The 17,025-nt window shown below is 50.7% G+C and overlaps 3 protein-coding genes across 3 annotated transcripts in view; 2 read left to right on the top strand and 1 right to left on the bottom strand.

The window, feature by feature from the left end:
• LOC101942541 (butyrophilin subfamily 1 member A1-like) overlaps window positions 1-17,025 on the top strand; it is a 343,737-nt gene that overhangs the window by 214,203 nt on the left and 112,509 nt on the right. The gene's annotated exons all lie outside the window — the stretch shown is intronic.
• LOC135975014 (butyrophilin subfamily 1 member A1-like) overlaps window positions 1-17,025 on the bottom strand; it is a 190,929-nt gene that overhangs the window by 138,734 nt on the left and 35,170 nt on the right. The gene's annotated exons all lie outside the window — the stretch shown is intronic.
• LOC135974819 (zinc finger protein RFP-like) lies at window positions 3,602-12,743 on the top strand. Its single transcript, XM_065563841.1, has 3 exons — window positions 3,602-3,717; window positions 6,602-6,628; window positions 11,907-12,743. Exons 1-3 carry the CDS (start codon window positions 3,602-3,604, stop codon window positions 12,490-12,492), a joined length of 729 nt encoding a protein of 242 aa, XP_065419913.1. The 3' UTR covers window positions 12,493-12,743.

The raw sequence follows: 17,025 nt of genomic DNA, 5'->3' as shown, positions 1-17,025 counted from the left end.
GTCCATTTGGGGTTTTTCTTTGCTTGTCCGTTTTGTTTTAACCCTACTCAGTGTAAAACTGCATGTTCTTATTTACCATATAAATGTCCTTTAGTTTTATTTCTGTTAAATTCTTGTCCTCAATGCTATCTTGTGGCAAGGAGAGTCACAGGCTAATTATGCATCTTGTAAACAATAATATTTCTTCTTATAGTTTGAAATTTGCTACCTTTCAATTTAGTTGAGTATCCTCTTGTTCTTGTACTAGAAGCGAAGGTAGGTCTAAGAACCCAATTTCTCTCTCTCTCGCTCACCGTTATTATCTAAACTAAAATGTCCCATCTCTTTCAATCACTTTTTATATGGCTTTGCCTTTAGTGCTCTAATCATTATTATTGCCCATTTCTTAATATCCTTTCTGAGATAGGGCGATCATTACAGGTGAGGATGTATATAAGTATGATTTTCTGTCCTGTTCTTTTTGCATCCTGACACTTCATTCTTTAAATACCGCTGCACATTGAGCAGAGCTCTTCACAGAGGTGTCCACAGTGACGCCCAGGTCTTTTTCCTGAGTATTTTAAAGCCAATAACCTGTGTGTATAGGTCTATTTATCCTTGTAACGTGTGTTACCTCACATTGATCAACACTGAATTTCATCAGCCATCATGTTATCCAAGCTTGGTGCCTCTGAAATAACTCAAACTTCTTTGGTAACCTAAATAATTGTGTGTCATCTGCAAATTTTGCCACTTTAAGGCTTATCCTTTGTTCCAAGACACTGATAAATAGCCCAGGGGTTCTCAAACTTCATTGCACCGCGACCCCTTTCTGACAACAAAAATTACTACATGACCCCAGGAGGGGGGACCAAAGCCTGAGCCCTCCCGAGCCCCACCCCCTGGGTGGGAGGGCAGGGCCAAAGCTGAAGCCCAAGAGCTTCCGTCCCAGACATAGGGCCTGTAATCTGAGCCCCAGTGCCCAGGGCTGAAGCCCTCAGGCTTCAGCTTCAGCCTCAGGTGGTGGGGCTCGGACTTCGGCCCCAGGCCCCAGCAAGTCTAAGCCAGCCCTAGTGACCCCATTAAAACAGGGTCACAACACACTTTGGGGTCTTAACCCACAGTTTGAGAACCACTGAAATAGACTAAACACCAGTCCTAATACTCGACTATGAGGCACTCCCCTGCTAACCTTATTCCATATGAAAATTAACCATTTATTCCTGCTGTTTGTTTTCTGTCATTTAGCGGGTTTCTAATGTTGCTCAGGGGGTGAAATATTCACACCTCTGAGTGACATAAGTTTTGGACCCTAACTGGTAGTGTAGACAGCCTTAGGGTATGTCTACACTACGAGAGTAGTTCGATTTTCCTTAAATCGAATATATGGAATCGATATTACAAAGTCGAACATGTGTATCCACACTAAGGACAGTAATTCGACTTTGTGAGTCCACACTAACGGGGCAAGCATCGACATTGGAAGTGGTGCACTGTGGGCAGCTATCCCACAGTTCCCTCAGTCCCCGCTGCCCATTGGAATTCTGGGTCGAGCCCCCAATGCCTTCTGAGGAAAAACATGTGTCGAGGGTGGTTTTGGGTAACTGTCGTCATCCAACCGTCACTCCCGCCCTCCCTCCCTGAAAGCGCTGGCGGGAAATCAGTTCGCGCACTTCTCTGGTCAGTGACAGCGCGGACGCCACAGCACTGCGAGCATGGAGCCCGCTGCAACCATCGCTGCAGTTATGGCCATTGTCAACACCTCGCACCTTATCATCCACCTTTCCCAGCCTGGCTGCTGATTACGCCCAGCCAGACAGCCGTGCGATTAGAAGAGCCCAGTGGGACGCGCTGTGCATCCGGGAGGCTTTGAAAGCTAGGTTCCTGAGTGAGCAGGGTAACCTGTGACTATTAAGTTTGTTTACAGAGAAGCTGAACCTGCCCCCGTTTCTTTACCCAGTTAATGTTCACTATCCTTTCCAGTTACATACCCCGTTCACCCCGTTCCCCCCCCTTCCAACACACATTTAAAAATAAAATCACTTGAAATTTGTTAATGAACACCGTTTTCTTTATTACTGTTTTCGCGGTAAAGTGTTGAACCTGGGACGCAGACTGTGGTGGGGAGCGGGTGTAGTGTAGTGATGCAGAGGACGCTTCTAAACTCGAGGAATGACAGGCTCTGCACTGGTGGACTGGTTGTTTCAACGGAGCCTGCCACCCATCCTGTTCGGGATTCTGTGTGTGGGGGGGGCTATGTGACTTTATGGCAGGGGGAGGACGGTTACAGATCCCCTGCTGCGTGGCTCTGTGATCCAGGATAAGGACCGCTGCATAAGATCTCTAACTGCCCTCCCCCGCCACAAAGTCACATAGCCCCCCCACACACACACACACAGAACATGAAAACCACCTCCCAGACTGACCAGGGTAACTAGTGACTGCAATGTGTGTGTGCCCTGCTGCTGAACCTGCCCCCGCATCTGTACCCTGGTAAAGGTGACTGTCCTGTCTAATTACCAACCCCCTTCCCCCCCTTCAAACAGACTCTCCTCTAAAAGAACATGATGGAAACAGTAATTAACAGAAACATATTTTTTATTAGCAACTACACATGAAACTGGGACGGGGGCTTGGGTGAGGCGGGAAGGAAAGGACTTATCAAATTTTGGGGAATGAGAGCTTTCTGGTACTCGAGCAGTCTGCAGGGGTGGAGTGAGAGTTTTCACGGACTCTGCCGCCCCTCCTTCTTGGGACTTTGGGTGAGGGGGGTATGGGACTTTGTGGCGGGGGAGGGCGGTTAGAGATAGACTGCAGCGGGGCTCTGTCCTCCTGCCTCCGGTCCTGCAGAACATCCACAAGGCACCGGAGCGTGTCCGTTTGGTCCCTCATTAGTCCAAGCAGCGTTTGAGTCGCCTGCTGGTCTTCCTGCCGCCACCTCTCCTCCTGTTCAATGTGTGATCGGTGGATTTGGGACAAATTCTCCCTCCACTGGGTGTGCTGTGCTGCCTGGGCTCAGGAGCAGGCCATAAGCTCCGAGAACATGTCCTCCCGTGTCCTCTTCTTCCTACGCCTAATCTGCGCTAGCCTCTGGGAGTGTGATGCCAGGCTAGGTCGGGAGACAGTTGCAGCTGTGGGATGGGAAAAAGGAAGTGAATTCCTCAGAAAGAAATGTTTTGGTGAACAAAGAACATAGTCTTTTTCTGTGAACAAGACCATGCACAGCACCTATCACATGCGCACTCAGGACAAGGTTGAATTCAGTGCCTGGGGTCTTGCAGTGCAGACCAGACAAGCGGGGCAGGACAGCAGAATTCGGGTAGCAGGCCGACATGGTAAGCCGTAGACTTGTGGCTGCTTAAAACTTTAATAATAGCACTGGCCTCCTTTCACATTCAAAGCAATGCTCCTAGCGTTGGCCAGTTCCTGCTGCCAGCAATCCGGCCAGCATGAACTCTGCCCCTGTCCCATGCCCTCGCGGCTGTCCCAGGGAAAGATCCCTGTATGCTGCCCCTCTCCCGCCTCCACCGCGTGGCTGTAAACCGCCAGTTACAGTTCTGTAAAGGAACAGGCAAGCAGTCCCAATACTAACATTCCCCTACCTAATTCAAAGCAGGTCACCATGAGCGACATCACTCTGATGAGGATTTCAGAGATGGATAAAGAAAGGATGCTTCGGGAAAGCCTGCAAAGACCAGGGCCGTATGCCGCCATGCTCTGCAAGGCGATGATCCCTGAGTACTTGCTTGTCTCCTGGCGCGGAAACGTTTCCTACCACGGAGGACCCAATAAGGCCGCTCTCCCCAGGAACCTGATGCAAAGGCTTGCCAATTACCTCCAGGAGAGCTTCGTGGAGATGTCCCAGGAGGATTTCAGCTCTATCCCCGGACATATAGACCGGATTTTACTGTAGCTGCACTGGCAGGGACTAAACAGTAGAGCGCCTAGGGCAAAGCAATCATGCTAAAGCGGACATTGTTAGATTTTTTTTCAGTAGTTGCACTGCCAAGGACTGAAACGTTAAGCGCCTAGGGCAAAGTAATCATGAAAAACCCATTGTTAATATTGTTAATATTCCTGTTCTGTTAAAAATAAATGTTTACATGTTTAAAACACTTACCGACTGATCCTTCCCCTGATTCTGTGTCCGGGTTAACGCCTGGGGACGGTTGGTAGGGGATCTCTGTAAGGGTGATGAAGAGATCCTGGCTGTCGGGGAAATCAGCGTTGTAAGCGCTGTCGACTGCCTCATCCTCCTCATCTCCTTCCTCATCTTCCCCGTCCGCTAACATCTCCGAGGAACCGGCCGTCGACAATATCCCATCCTCAGAGTCCACGGTCAGTGGTGGGCTAGTGGTGGCGGCCGCACCTAGGATGGAATGCAGTGCCTCGTAGAAACGTGATGTCTGGGGCTGGGATCCAGAGTGTCCGTTTGCCTCTTTGGTCTTCTGGTAGCCTTGTCTCAGCTCCTTGATTTTCACGTGGCACTGCGTTGCATCCTGGCTGTATTCTCTCTCTGCCATGGCTTTTGAGACCTTCTCGGAGATCTTTGCATTCCGTTTTTTCGATCGCAGCTCGGAAAGCACAGACTCATCGCCCCACACAGCGATCAGATCCAAGACTTCCCAATCAGTCCATGCTGGGGCCCTCTTTCTATTCTGAGATTGCACGGCCATCACTGCTGGAGAGCTCTGCATCGTTGCCAGTGCTGCTGAGCTTGCCACAATGTCCAAATAGGAAATGAGATTCAAACTGGCCAGACAGGAAAAGGAATTCAAATTCAAATTTTCCCTGGGTTTTTCCTGTGTGGCTGGTCAGAGCATCCGAGCTCGGACTGCTGTCCAGAGCGTCAACAGAGTGGTGCACTGTGGGATAGCTCCCGGAGCTATTAGCGTCGATTTCCATCCACACCTAGCCTAATTCGACATGGCCATGTCGAATTTAGCGCTACTCCCCTTGTTGGGGAGGAGTACAGAAGTCGAATTTAAGAGACCTCTATGTCGAACTAAATAGCTTCGTTGTGTGGACGGGTGCAGAGTTAATTCGATGTAACGCTGCTCAAATCGACATAAACTCCTAGTGTAGACCAGGCCTTAGTTTCCTTAGTAACCTTTTGTGAGGAACTTTTTCAGACTTTGAAAGGCCACATAAATTATGCCATTGAGTTCTCCTTTGTGCCATACTGACATACTCACTGACATTTAATAGATTAGTGAGACACAAGTCTAGTCTATTCCAGGAATATATATTGGTATAATTGCATTTTTCAGGAGTGTGAATCCACCAGGCTAACCCCTGGTGTAGACAGTGCCAGGTGGATGGAAGAATCAACCTAGCTACTGACAATGGGAGAATCCCTCCCCTCAGCGTTGGTAGAGTCTATGCTGAAGCCCCACAGCAGCAGTGGTGCAGCTGCACTGCTGTAGGGGTTTAAGTTTTCTTTTCCAGCTGTGCTAGTTGGGTTTGTTCCCATCATTCTCATACAGCTGATTTAGAATTCTGGTTTAGTTCTTGTTTCAGCCAGTTTACCAGGCACTGACGTAAGGCTCACTGGGCTGTAATTCTCAGAATTACTCCAGCCAAATTTTTAAAGCTGGGTACAACATTCCCAACCCTCTGAATCTCCAGAACAGGAGCTGATTTTAATGAGAGATGCGTATTATTGTTAACAGCTCAGCCATATCGCTCTGACGTCATTTCAGAACTCTTGGGCATTTGCCACCTGGCAGGGATCTACGCTGCTCTTGGTGGCTGCTGGCTCTTTAACTTACCAGTTGTTCCAATATCTCATCTTCACACCTCAATCCCTGATATTCATTTCATGAACAGAGCAGCTCCAGGGCAGGTCCCTCCCCAACATTCTCTGTGGTGAATGAAATCTCCAGTCTCTCAGCATTGTCCTTACCCTTCCCAATTGCTCCCTTATCCACTGCGGATCCAGGGGACCCATCGATTCTCTCACAGGCTTCCTGATTCTGATGGACTGAAATAATTCCCTGGTATTTGTTTTATATCTCTGGGCATTCACTCTGCTAATTCCATTTAGCTTCCTAATTCCCATCATGCACTTCACCTGATGTACCGTATGCACCTTTCTGCTGGCTTCACAGAGTTAATATTTTCCACTTGCTGAGGGATCCCTGTTTGGCTCTAACACCTCCTGCACCTGGCCAGGTGGGGTTACAATATTCCTCCCCTTGCTAATTCCTTCGCTGCTCAGGAGGTGCCAGGCTCTGGTTGCTGACGTAGCCTCCAGGCTGAGTCTAAGGATTTTAACTTCCCTGCTTTAAAGTCTTTTTGACTCACTTCTCTTCTGCAAGATAATGTGATATTAGGGTGACCAGACACAAAGTGTGAAAAATTGGGATAGGGGATGGGGTGGGGAGTAATAGGCGCCTATATAAGACAAAGCCCCAAATATCGGGACTGTCCCTATAAAATCGAGACATCTGGTCACTTTATGTAGTATTGACTCATTTTTCTTTGTTTTATTTTTAGACAAACTCCAGGCTGAGCTCAGTAAGTTCCATTCCCCCCAGTATCACCCTGTGTGACATTGTCTCCTGCTCAGCGTGTCGGTGTTCAGGGGCGTTCTCACCCCTCTGTCTGTGTTTGGTTGCAGTGTGGAGAAGCGCCCAGATCTACGCAGGTACTGTACATACCACTGATATTTTATCCATGCTGAGACCCACCTCCCCCTGGGAGCTCTCTGCTCCTTTCCCTGCACAAAGCATTTTCCTATGACATTCAATAGGCTAGAAACAGCAATGTCACTGGGGGCAGATGGAAAGGGGCAGACAAAACCCAGGTTTATTGCAGAGCAGGGACATGTCCCCTTTGGGAAAGGGCTGATTAGTGAGGAAATGCTGCCCCCTGGTGTCACCTTTGCAGGTGGTACCTGGGCTCTGCAGGATGGACATTCTTATCTGGCCATAACTGAACCGAACTGCCAAGCTCTCTCCTCCCAGCAGCAGGGTTTATATGCTCAGACCAGGCTTTAGCACAATTTCCTTCTAGTGTGACAGGCCCAGACAGGAGCTGTTCAGTGTCTGGATTTGGGGGGAGGGAGGCCCTGACCCCACTGCAAGGAGCAGACAGGTTTTTATAACCAGCTTGTGACGCTCCCCTGACCCAGTTACAACAAATTGTGCCCACGCGGCAGCTTTTCGACCTCACAGCCGTGGCTGAACTGTGTGTGTGTGTTTGCTCCCAGCCTACTGCCTGACCGTGTGTGTGCCCTGGTGCATGCTGGGAGAGTCTGGGCAGCTCCAGCAGGGATCAGAGAGTCCAGGGGATGTGCACAAATATTGCAGCACCACTGGCCCAGGAGTCCATGTACTCCGGGGTATCCTACCGCACAGAGCTGGGAGGGAGGGGGGCACCCAGGGCAGTTACACAAACACCCCTGGGGGTCCTGTTAGGGTCACCACCTCTGAGGTGCAACAAAACAGGAAATCTGCCTGCTTCATGTACATCACCTGTCCCTTCACCCGGACACTGTCTCCCCATCCGAATCCCAGGAGAGGGCACCAGCCACCAGAGGCTCCTGGGCTGCCCCAAGTATCAACCTCACCCTGCAGGACATGGTGCCAGATCTATCCCGCTGCCCCCGGCAGTGACCCCCACAGCTGGTACCTGCACAGTGATGACTGGCCCCTGCTGGCCCTGAGCTCCCGATCTCACTTACTGCTCCAAGCTGCCCCATCTCTGCCGCTCCCAGGCATTCTGGACCCAGAGCTCCCTTTGCGTAGGCACCACCACCCTGCAGCTCCCCCGCTACAGCCACTGACACACCTGGGACTTGTCATGTCCTGGACAGACTCACAGATTTCCCAGGACAGTGACATGGACAAAGGGACAATCCTGGGAAAACCTGGACAGGTCGGGTTGCCAACTTTGTAATCTCACAAAACTGAACACCTCTACTCCATCCCTGCCCCTGCCCTGAGGCCCTGCCCTTCACCACTCCATCCCCCTCCCTCTGTCGCTCATTCTCCCTCACTCTCACTCACTTTCACCATGCTGGGGCAGGGGTTTGGGGTGCGGAAGGTGATGAGGGTTGCGGTGCAGGCTCTGGGGTGGGGTTGGGGATGAGGGGTTTGGGGTGAAGGAGGGTACTCTGAGCTGGGGCAGGAGTTTGGAGCGCAGGAGGGGGTTAGGGCTCCGGCTGGGGGTGCGGGCTCTGGGGTGGGGCCATGGTGTTGGGGTGTTGATGGAAATGAGTAGTGCGGGCTCCAGGAGGGAGTTTGGGTGCGGGAGGGGACTCCGGGCTGGGGCAGGGGGTTGGGGTGTGGGAGGGGATGCATGAGGGGGTTCAGGGTCCTGGCAGCACTTACCACGGCTCCCAGGAAGAAGCCGCCAGGTCCCTGCTGCCCCTAGGTGCCTGGGTGGCTCTGCGTGCTGCCCTTGTGCCTGCAGATGCTGCCCCTGCAGCTCCCCTTGGTTGCAGTTCCGGGCCAATGGGAGCTACAGAGCTGGCACTCGGAGCGGGGGCAGTGCGTGGAGCCTCCCTGGCTGCCCATGTATCTAGGGGCCACAAGGACCTGGTGGATGCTTCCAGGAGCCGCACAGAGCTAGGACAGGCAGGGAGCCTGCCTTAGCCCTGGGCCCCCACTGTGCCGCCAACTGGACTTTTAATGTCCCAGTTGGCGGTGCCAACCGGAGCCGCCAGGGTCCCTTTTCAACCGGGCGTTACGATCAAAAATCAAATGCCTGGCAACCCTATGGACAGGTGCAAACCCTAGGTCTTGTCCACACATCCCAGTAACACCCTGCTCAGCCGGGTACAGGCAGCCACATGCCAGCCCAGGCCCCTGGCAGGGACACTGAGCTGCCAGCTGCCATAGTCACTAACAGTGTTAACTCTGTCATGTGCCACACCCCACGCTTAGAGCCCCCGGGCCCTGGACCCAGCCCCAGAACAGCTGTAACCTAGAAACAGCAATGCAGGGCTGGAAGGGACCTCGAGAGGTCACCTACTCCAGCCCCAGAACAGCTGTGACCTAGACTCATAGCAATGCAGGGCTGGAAGGGACCTCGAGAGGTCACCTACTCCAGCCCCCAACACTGGGTCAGGGACTAGACCATCCCTGGCAGGGGTTTGTCCAACCTGTTCTTACAAACCTCCAGTGACGGGGATCCCACAACCTCCCTCGGAGCCAAGTCCAGAGCTTCACTGTCCTGAGAGTTAGAAAGTGTTTCCTCATCTCCAGCCTCAACCTCCCTTGCTGCAGATTGTCCATTGCTCCTTGGACAGGCCCTCGCCCTGCCCACTGGGGGAACTGGGGGTGTCACCAAGGGTGAGCATTGCTGTTAACACACTGAATGGCTCAGGGGTCAGAATGGACTAGCTGGCTGAGGAGGGCAGTGAGGGCAGGTGGGGCCTTTCACTCCCCAGTCACCGATCTCAGCCCAGGCTGAAAGTCTGGTTCCCAGAGGACAGGAGCTCACGTCATAACTCATATTAACGGCAGCCTCACCAGCCACCTCCGCAGGGAGGGCAAGGCCTGAACGGGCCACAGGGATGATTCCTCCCCAGGGAGAGGTTCCAGCAGGTGTCAGGGCTGAGCCATGTTGGCAGGAGAGTGGGGGGCTCACACGGCCGCTGTGACGTCTTTGTACCCTCGATACACAGAGCTCAAGCAGCCGAAGTGTAAACCCCACTCGTACCCCCAGCACTGAACTCACTGACACTGCCCCAAGTCCCCTCTCCCCCTGGGGTTGGAGGTGTGAGTAAGGGGCACTGGAAGAGGGGGGCCAGGGGGACATGGCCCCATCACTTTTATCAATGTCCCACTTTTTACCTGCTGTAAGAGTGAGAGTGGGGGGGGAGGGGGCAGAGAGGAGCGACCAGGGGGTCAGGGTGTTGGGGGAAAGAAGTGTTGTGAGGGTGGGGGCTCAGGGAGAAGGGACGGTGAGGGGGCAGGGACTCGGGGAGAAGGGGTGGTGTGAGGGTGGGAGCTCGGGGAGAAGAGATGGCGGGGGAGCAGGAGCTCAGGGAGAAGGGCCAGGACGAGAGGGTGGGGCCACAGTTCGGGCACATCTGTGTATTTGTGGGTGCACAGAGCTCTCTGCGTGAGACACTTTCACACTCACTCAGGAACCTGTGCTGGGAGGCCCCAATGCCCAGGAGGCCGAGGGCTCTCGCTCCCCTGCCCTGATGCATGAAGGGAGGGGCCCTGGGGCTGCTGTTCCCTGTCCCAGGAAGGGGGTGAAGGGGACATGGACACAGACAATGTCCCCTCTTGCGCTGTGAAGGGCAAACCTGGCTCCATCCTGGGCTTCAGAGCCTGAGCTCCAGTCTGAGCCTGAAAGTCTACATGGCTATTTTTAGTGCCAAAGAGGGAGTCCCACAAGCCTGAATCTGTCCACCCAGTTCTGAGACTCGCTGCCGGGGGCTGTGTAGATGAACCCAAAGGGTCTCCAGAGTCTGGATGTGAAAGTTGCCAGCGTGTCTGACCCAGGGCTGATTAATGACAGCGAGGGGGGCAGCTGGCGCAGTCATTAGATGGAGACACCTGAGTCCCTGGGGCTCTGAGACAGTTTCTGTGACCATTATTCACTCTGGGAGATGCCCAGGAGCAGCTGCAGAGGGTCTGTGCCACTGGCAGAGTTCATGGGACAAATGGCTCTGGGCAGAGAGTTCAGGTTGAAGCCGAGTCTCCATTTTCAGCCTGATTTGTGGGGGTGAGATCAGGGACACAAGGGGAATATGTCTGCCAAGGGCAAATTAAACAGCAGCTCTGGAGTGTTTCATAGCTGATGTCCTGAACCTGCCCTGCCCAAACCTGTGCATTTCTGGGGGTGTTGACAGTCACTCACTGCAGGTCACTGGGATTGGGGCTCCTAAGTTGCTCAGACAGGTTTGCAGTGGAGCTGGGTGAAATGTTTTGGACAAATAGTTTATTTGCTGCAAAATTATATTTTGGGTCAACAGAAACTATTCGCGAATCCATGTTGAGTTTGCTGACTAGTTTCAATTAAGAGAAAAAGGTGTCGCTGCTTCCCCTCTAGCCTTTAGCCCAGCAGCTGGGCCCTCAGCTGAGAGCCCCTGGTTCAATCCCCCCATGTGATGCCATCAGGGCTGGAACCGCTGGGCTCCAGTTGTCTGGTGTGGGGCTCCTTCAATCTCTCCTGCTGAAGACACCCCCATATCTAAACACTGCCATGGGCACTGGGCCAGAGTGTGGGAGTGAGAAGGACTCTGCAGCCCAGTGTGTCGGGCCCCCACCTGGGATCCCAGAGTCCAGCTCCCCTGCTCCAGTGACCCTGTAATTATTGATCCATAACCCAGTGATGGGAGGGGTTACGGCCCCTGGCACAGCAGTGTCTCAGGCCGTGTCTGCTGGGGTTTCCTTGCACCGATGTAGCTGCAGTGGTGCAAAGCCCTAGTGCAGACGCGCTGTGCTGGTGTGAACTGGGACTGGCACCTGGTGCAGCTTTTCCCAGATAGAAGGGGCAGCAAGTGGGGAAATGCCCCCTCCACTCCCCACTGCCCTGGCCTCATTAGCAATAACCCATTAGTAAACATTTATACCCCCCAGAATCTTCCACTGTACTGCCCCCCTCAGTGAGCCCAACTCAGACCACTGCCCCCATAGGGGTAGGGCTGAGCCCAGTGAGGGGAGGGGCTGGCTGTGGGGTTCGCCTGAGTGGAAGGTGGTGCCTGTGGGGCCTGCTAGCATGGAGAGTCCCAGCTGCTCCCCCTGGGGCAGAGCTGCACCCCCAGTGTGTGTGGGAACAGCATCGACCTACTCTTAGTGAGAAACCAACCACATGTGACTCCAAAGCAAGAGAGATTCCCTGGGGCCTGCCTCTCCCTCACCCCGCTCTGCCCTCTGGTGCTTGTCCCACCCTTGCCCTCACAGTGATTAACGGGGCCGCAGGTTAATTTCCCTTTGATCCCAGTGACCAGCCCCTGCCCCCAGCCCTGACTCTGTGACTCTCTCCCCAGTGGACGTGACTCTGGATCCAGACACGGCTCATCCCAAACTCGTCCTGTCTGAGGATCGGAAACGTGTGAGACACAGAGACATATGGCAGGATCTGCCCAACAACCCTGAGAGATTTGATACATACCCTGAAGTCCTGGGTGCTGAGGGGTTCGTGGGCGGGAGGCGTTACTGGGAGGTGGAGGTGGGAGAGAAGCCTGAGTGGGACCTGGGGGTTTGTAGGGAATCTGTGAACAGGAAGGGTCTGGTCACACTCTCACCTGAGGATGGATACTGGGCCGTGCGGCTGAGGGATGGGGAATACAAGGCCCTCACCTCCCCCTGGACCCCCCTCCCCGTGAGCGTCAGGCCCAGCCGGGTGGGGATTTTCCTGGACTATGAGGCGGGCGAGGTCTCGTTTTACAATGTGACTGACAGGTCCCATCTCTTCACTTTCACTGGCACCTTCTCCGGGACGCTCCGCCCTTATTTCAATCTTTGTTTCAGTGCTGGGGGTACAAACGCGGCTTCCCTGATAATCTGCCCGGTCCCAGCTCAGGCCGGAGGGAATCTCTGTCCCTGACAGTGACCCCGCGGCACAGACTGTCCCCTCCCAGCGCTGCTGCTCTTCCTGCCCCCAGTGGTGGGGGCCAGTTACTGCAGCAACTGGACTTTTTGTGCTGACCGGACGCTGCCAGTTTCCCTGTTCAACTGGAGCTTCCAGTTGAAAACTAGACACCTGGGAACCCCCAGCCCTCACCTTCCCTGTCCCCTGCCCCAGGGGTAGCAGATGGGGGTGGATGGGGTCATTCACTCCTGTCAGAATTTTCTACCTTGGTGAAATCTCAATGTAAAATATGAGAGGAAAAAGATTATTCTAATTTAGAAAATATTATTGTAACAAGGTGTAAATACAATAATATTTTAATTTACATTTCAACAGTACTTCAAAAACAAGCATCTAAACATATTTTTAGAAATGGAATTATTTACATTTTTTGATTTTTCCCTCAAATCTATATTGCAATTTAACTTCTCTAAATAACGTCATTTGTATTTCAACTGTGGAATTTCAAGAAATCCAAAATATTTATCTTAATAAAATAAACTATTAAATTGTCAGACTGAGTTGTTCAGTTAAAATGTACATGTGTCATAAACATCAGGTGCAGCTCCTCTCTCTCTCTCTCCCCCCCTCTCTTTATTGTCTTGAATGGTTCTCTCTGGAAGGCAGGGCACATACACCCACCTCCTGCACTACAGCTTTGAAAATTAATAGGTGAAAAAATGATAGAATTAATTAAACAATATATTTAACTTAACTCACACAAGATTATACAATAATCTTTGAGCTTCTGTCAGCATTAATTCATGTGATTTTTCTAGCTATATATAATCAGTAATCAAGATTTGACCCTTCCTTTCTTTTTCTCACATCAATTAAGAAAACACAGTCCCTGACATCAAATGCTATCTTCCTATAGATAGAAATCTCTTCCATAATCTCCATTTTTTTAGTTTATTTTTCTTTAGAAATATTATTTGCAGGCAATGGACTGTCAGTGTCCACTGCTGATTTCAATGTACTGTCAGGCTCTTCATGTTCTTGGTTATAAGGACACAACAAATGTAGTTTGATAAAGAAATAGAGAAGGGGTTGTATTCCTTTACTGAATTATCACAAATTAACTTAATTGTATTAAAGATGCTGGCACTTAGTGACACATAACATGTAATTTGGTGAAGCTTTATTGGGAAACCTTTCTTCTCGGCCATAAATCAGTCAAAAGGATGATATTTTTGTTGTCATGTGAAGTTTAGAGTACAAAGAAAATAAAGTTACTGCAGGAAATTCATCATAATTCCTCTGCGTTCTCTGTCCACCCCCTTCTGGAATGCTCTGTAAAAATAGTGACCGATTGGTCTAATTCCTTGAAATTAGCGATTGAACCTGATTTCTTGAAGAGCTAGCTGAGCAGAGTCTGAGGGGAGGCACATCACATGGCATTGCTAGATCTACTTTTTGTTTTAAACGTGATGTGTTATGAACATTTTCAATGTAATAATTCAGTTTGAAGATTTATTCACAATATGTCATTCATGGCATGTGCCCTAAACTTACCTTGATTATTTGAAAATAAATACCCTAAAATTATCTTGTGATGGATTCATTTGTGTTTTTATCCTGTCTGCTGGTGTCTAAGTGGCATGGGCTGCTGAAGCTATTTGTTTTTCCTAGTTTTTAACACAGGGAAATTCTAACCTAAAATAGATAATTTTCCCCTAAAATTTCTTTCAGAAATATCTGCGTTCCTTTTCCTATTTCTCACTGAATTATCTGTAATTACTGTGGTTTCTTATCTAATCTTATTGTGTTATTACATGGGAAAATATATTAGAAAATATGTTAATATACAACGTTTTTTACTACCTGACAAGACATAAAAATGTGTTGTCACTCACAATTTACAATATGAAATGTCATGAAGAGATTGCAGGCAATATTCATTTTTAAATTTCTTACTATGAATGGGCTCCCGCATAGTTCCTGTAACCCCTGCCTGGTAGACCTCTCTATGACTTAAGCTGCAGGCAGTCTGCCAAGGAACCTCCACCATCTTTCTTTATGACTTTTTATGGTGCATCACAACATAGCAGCAGTTACAAGGAGCCCCCTTCCTCCTCCCTGATTCAGACTTTTATACTGCTGCTTTCTTCTCAGCGCTGAGCTAGTGACCTCATCAGGCTCCCTACAGGTGCAAGTGATCCCCTCTGCCCTTCCAAACCCAAACTACTCAGTCCCTTCTCCTCTAACTGCACCTGGTGGCCACGGCCATCCTTATCCATATGAAAACTATGCAGCTGCCTAGGCACCAGGAAATTTGGGGCATCAAATTGCCCCAAATTTCCTGGTGCTCTAGGCAGCTGCATGCTGCTCCAGCAGCCAATCCAATTCCCCAGCCGGCTAAGCCAACTAGGAAAGCTGCCCCTGCCCCTGCTCCACCCCTGCCCCGCCTCTTCCCCAAAGCCTCCACCCCGCCTCTTCCCACCCCTGCTCTGCCCCAGCCCCACTCCCACTCCATCCTTTCCCCAAAGCCCCCGCACCTGCTCCGCCCCAGCCCCACCCTCACTCCACCCCTTCCCCTGAGCTACGTCCCAGGGCACTGCAGCAGGGGTCGGGCCCACCCTGCACTCAGCAGGAAGTGGAGTGACCTGGCCCCAGCCTGCTCCACTCTGCCAGCTCCCAGCCACGCCGCCAGTGACTGCTTGGGGGCAGTTCCCCCCTACCCCCAAGTCCCAAGGCTGGGAGTTAGGGTAGCAGAGAGGAGCGGGCAGGGGCCAGGTCAATCCACTTCCTGCTGCCCCATTAGTGTGGGACCGGGCCCGCCCTGCAATCAGTGGGCTGTGGGAAGTGATCCGGTCCCAACCCGCTCCACTCCGCTGGCTCATGCTGTGGGGGTGGTTTCCCCTCTGACCCCCAAACCCCAAGCCTGCTCCTGCCCCACAGACATTGGGTGCAGTCATCTCTCCCCACGAAGGCCTGGGGTCACCCCCGCACAGGGGGGGCTGCTTAGGGCACCACAATGTCTAGGGACGGCCCTGCTGGTAGCCTGGGTGTTCTCAGTGACCAGGATGCTGGCTTCCAAAGGGCTCAGCCTGTAGCTGCTAACAGCCCCCTGTCACACAGCCATGATTGTGTAATTGACCATATAGTGGAAATAACACCAAATGTAAACTGTTACCTCATTATTCAATTCAGAACCTTGATCTGTCAGGATCCGCTCTGGACAGCCATGTTAATGTATAATTTTATATGTCTTCTTTTCCACCTCATGAGCTGTCACAGTTCTAAGTGGAAATTCTTCTCCCTATTTTGAAAAATCATCTGTAGCTGTCAGTACATACTGGTATCGCTGGTGTGGGACTGGATAGAGCCCGATCAAATCTGCTCCCAGCAATTCCCAGGGTTTAACAACCTATGTGCAAGAACACAGGCTAAAGTTATCATTTGGATCTTCCCTGTGACATTTTTGTTATAATCCCATATATAGTAAGCAAAGTAAATGTTCTAATGTGGTTTCTATAATAGTAGATGTCTCCACACAGTCAGAATCTAACTTTTGGTGTTTTTCAGAAGTAAATAAATACAGGCCCAACTTCTGCAACTGAAAACTTACATAAATATGTGCTGTGCCAGGACAACGGGCAATAGAGGTCATTGCTGCGCTATGTCATGTATTAGTTCACATGGGCACTTGTTATAACTGATTAGAGGCTTTATTGTGCAGCAATAATAAATACAGATAATGATAAACAATTAGCTTGGTGAATGTTTAAAAACACTTCAGATGTATTTAACATGGGGAAAGATGCAAAGTGTTTGATTTAATGGGGAGCCATTCGCTCAGGTCCACTTCATTGCAGGGCTTGTAAAGTTAAGTCCAGTCTAAGCAGGACATTTACCTTGCATGATATCCTGTAGGAACTCCTGCAAAGCATATGACAGAGGCACCAGGGTGACCAGAACCTTTTGTAACTCCATGGGTTCTCTGCTGTCTTTCCAATGAAACCAGAGAACGTGAACCAGAGCACTCAAAGGTCTCCTTGGAGATCTAAGAGGGATCCAAACCAAGCAGGGGAAACACAAACTGCCTGATGGAACCAGCACATAATAATTGAAATGGCCTCAAATGCCACAGCTCTGGACAGTTTCTTGTCCCTGAAGAAGTCAAACCTATTTTAATCTACAGTCTGTGCACTAAGAATTTCTGAGTTACCCAGCAGGGTAGAAAGAGAACCCAAGTCTCCTTATTCTTAGCCCAGTGCCATAATCATTAGACCATTCTGACTCCCATGGACCATGGTTTCTTTACACTCTCCACCATGTCTTTCATAGCTTAGAGACTAACAAATTTATTAGAGCATAAGCTTTCGTGGACTACAGCCCACTTCTTCAGATGCATATAGAATGGAACATATATTGAGGAGATATATATACACACATACAGAGAGCATAAACAGGTGGGAGTTGTCTTACCAACTCTGAGAGGCCAATTAAGTAAGAGGGAAAAAAAAACTTTTGAAGTGATAATCAAGATAGCCCAGTACAGACAGT

The sequence above is a fragment of the Chrysemys picta genome, chromosome 12 (assembly GCF_011386835.1).
Source record: "Chrysemys picta bellii isolate R12L10 chromosome 12, ASM1138683v2, whole genome shotgun sequence".
Classification (NCBI taxonomy): Eukaryota; Metazoa; Chordata; order Testudines; family Emydidae; genus Chrysemys; species Chrysemys picta.
Note: the sequence above shows the minus strand (reverse complement) of the source record. Positions and strands in the feature narration are given on the sequence as shown.

What these genes read in the sequence shown, in the direction of transcription:
- LOC135974819 (XM_065563841.1), top strand. Translation starts at nt 3,602, where the DNA reads ATGAGCGACATCACTCTGATGAGGATTTCAGAGATGGATAAAGAAAGG. An exon ending in TGCAAGGCGATGATCCCTGA is followed by an intron (nt 3,718 to 6,601) that starts GTACTTGCTTGT and finishes GTTTGGTTGCAG; the next exon opens with TGTGGAGAAGCGCCCAGATC. An exon ending in AAGCGCCCAGATCTACGCAG is followed by an intron (nt 6,629 to 11,906) that starts GTACTGTACATA and finishes CCCTGCCCCCAG; the next exon opens with CCCTGACTCTGTGACTCTCT.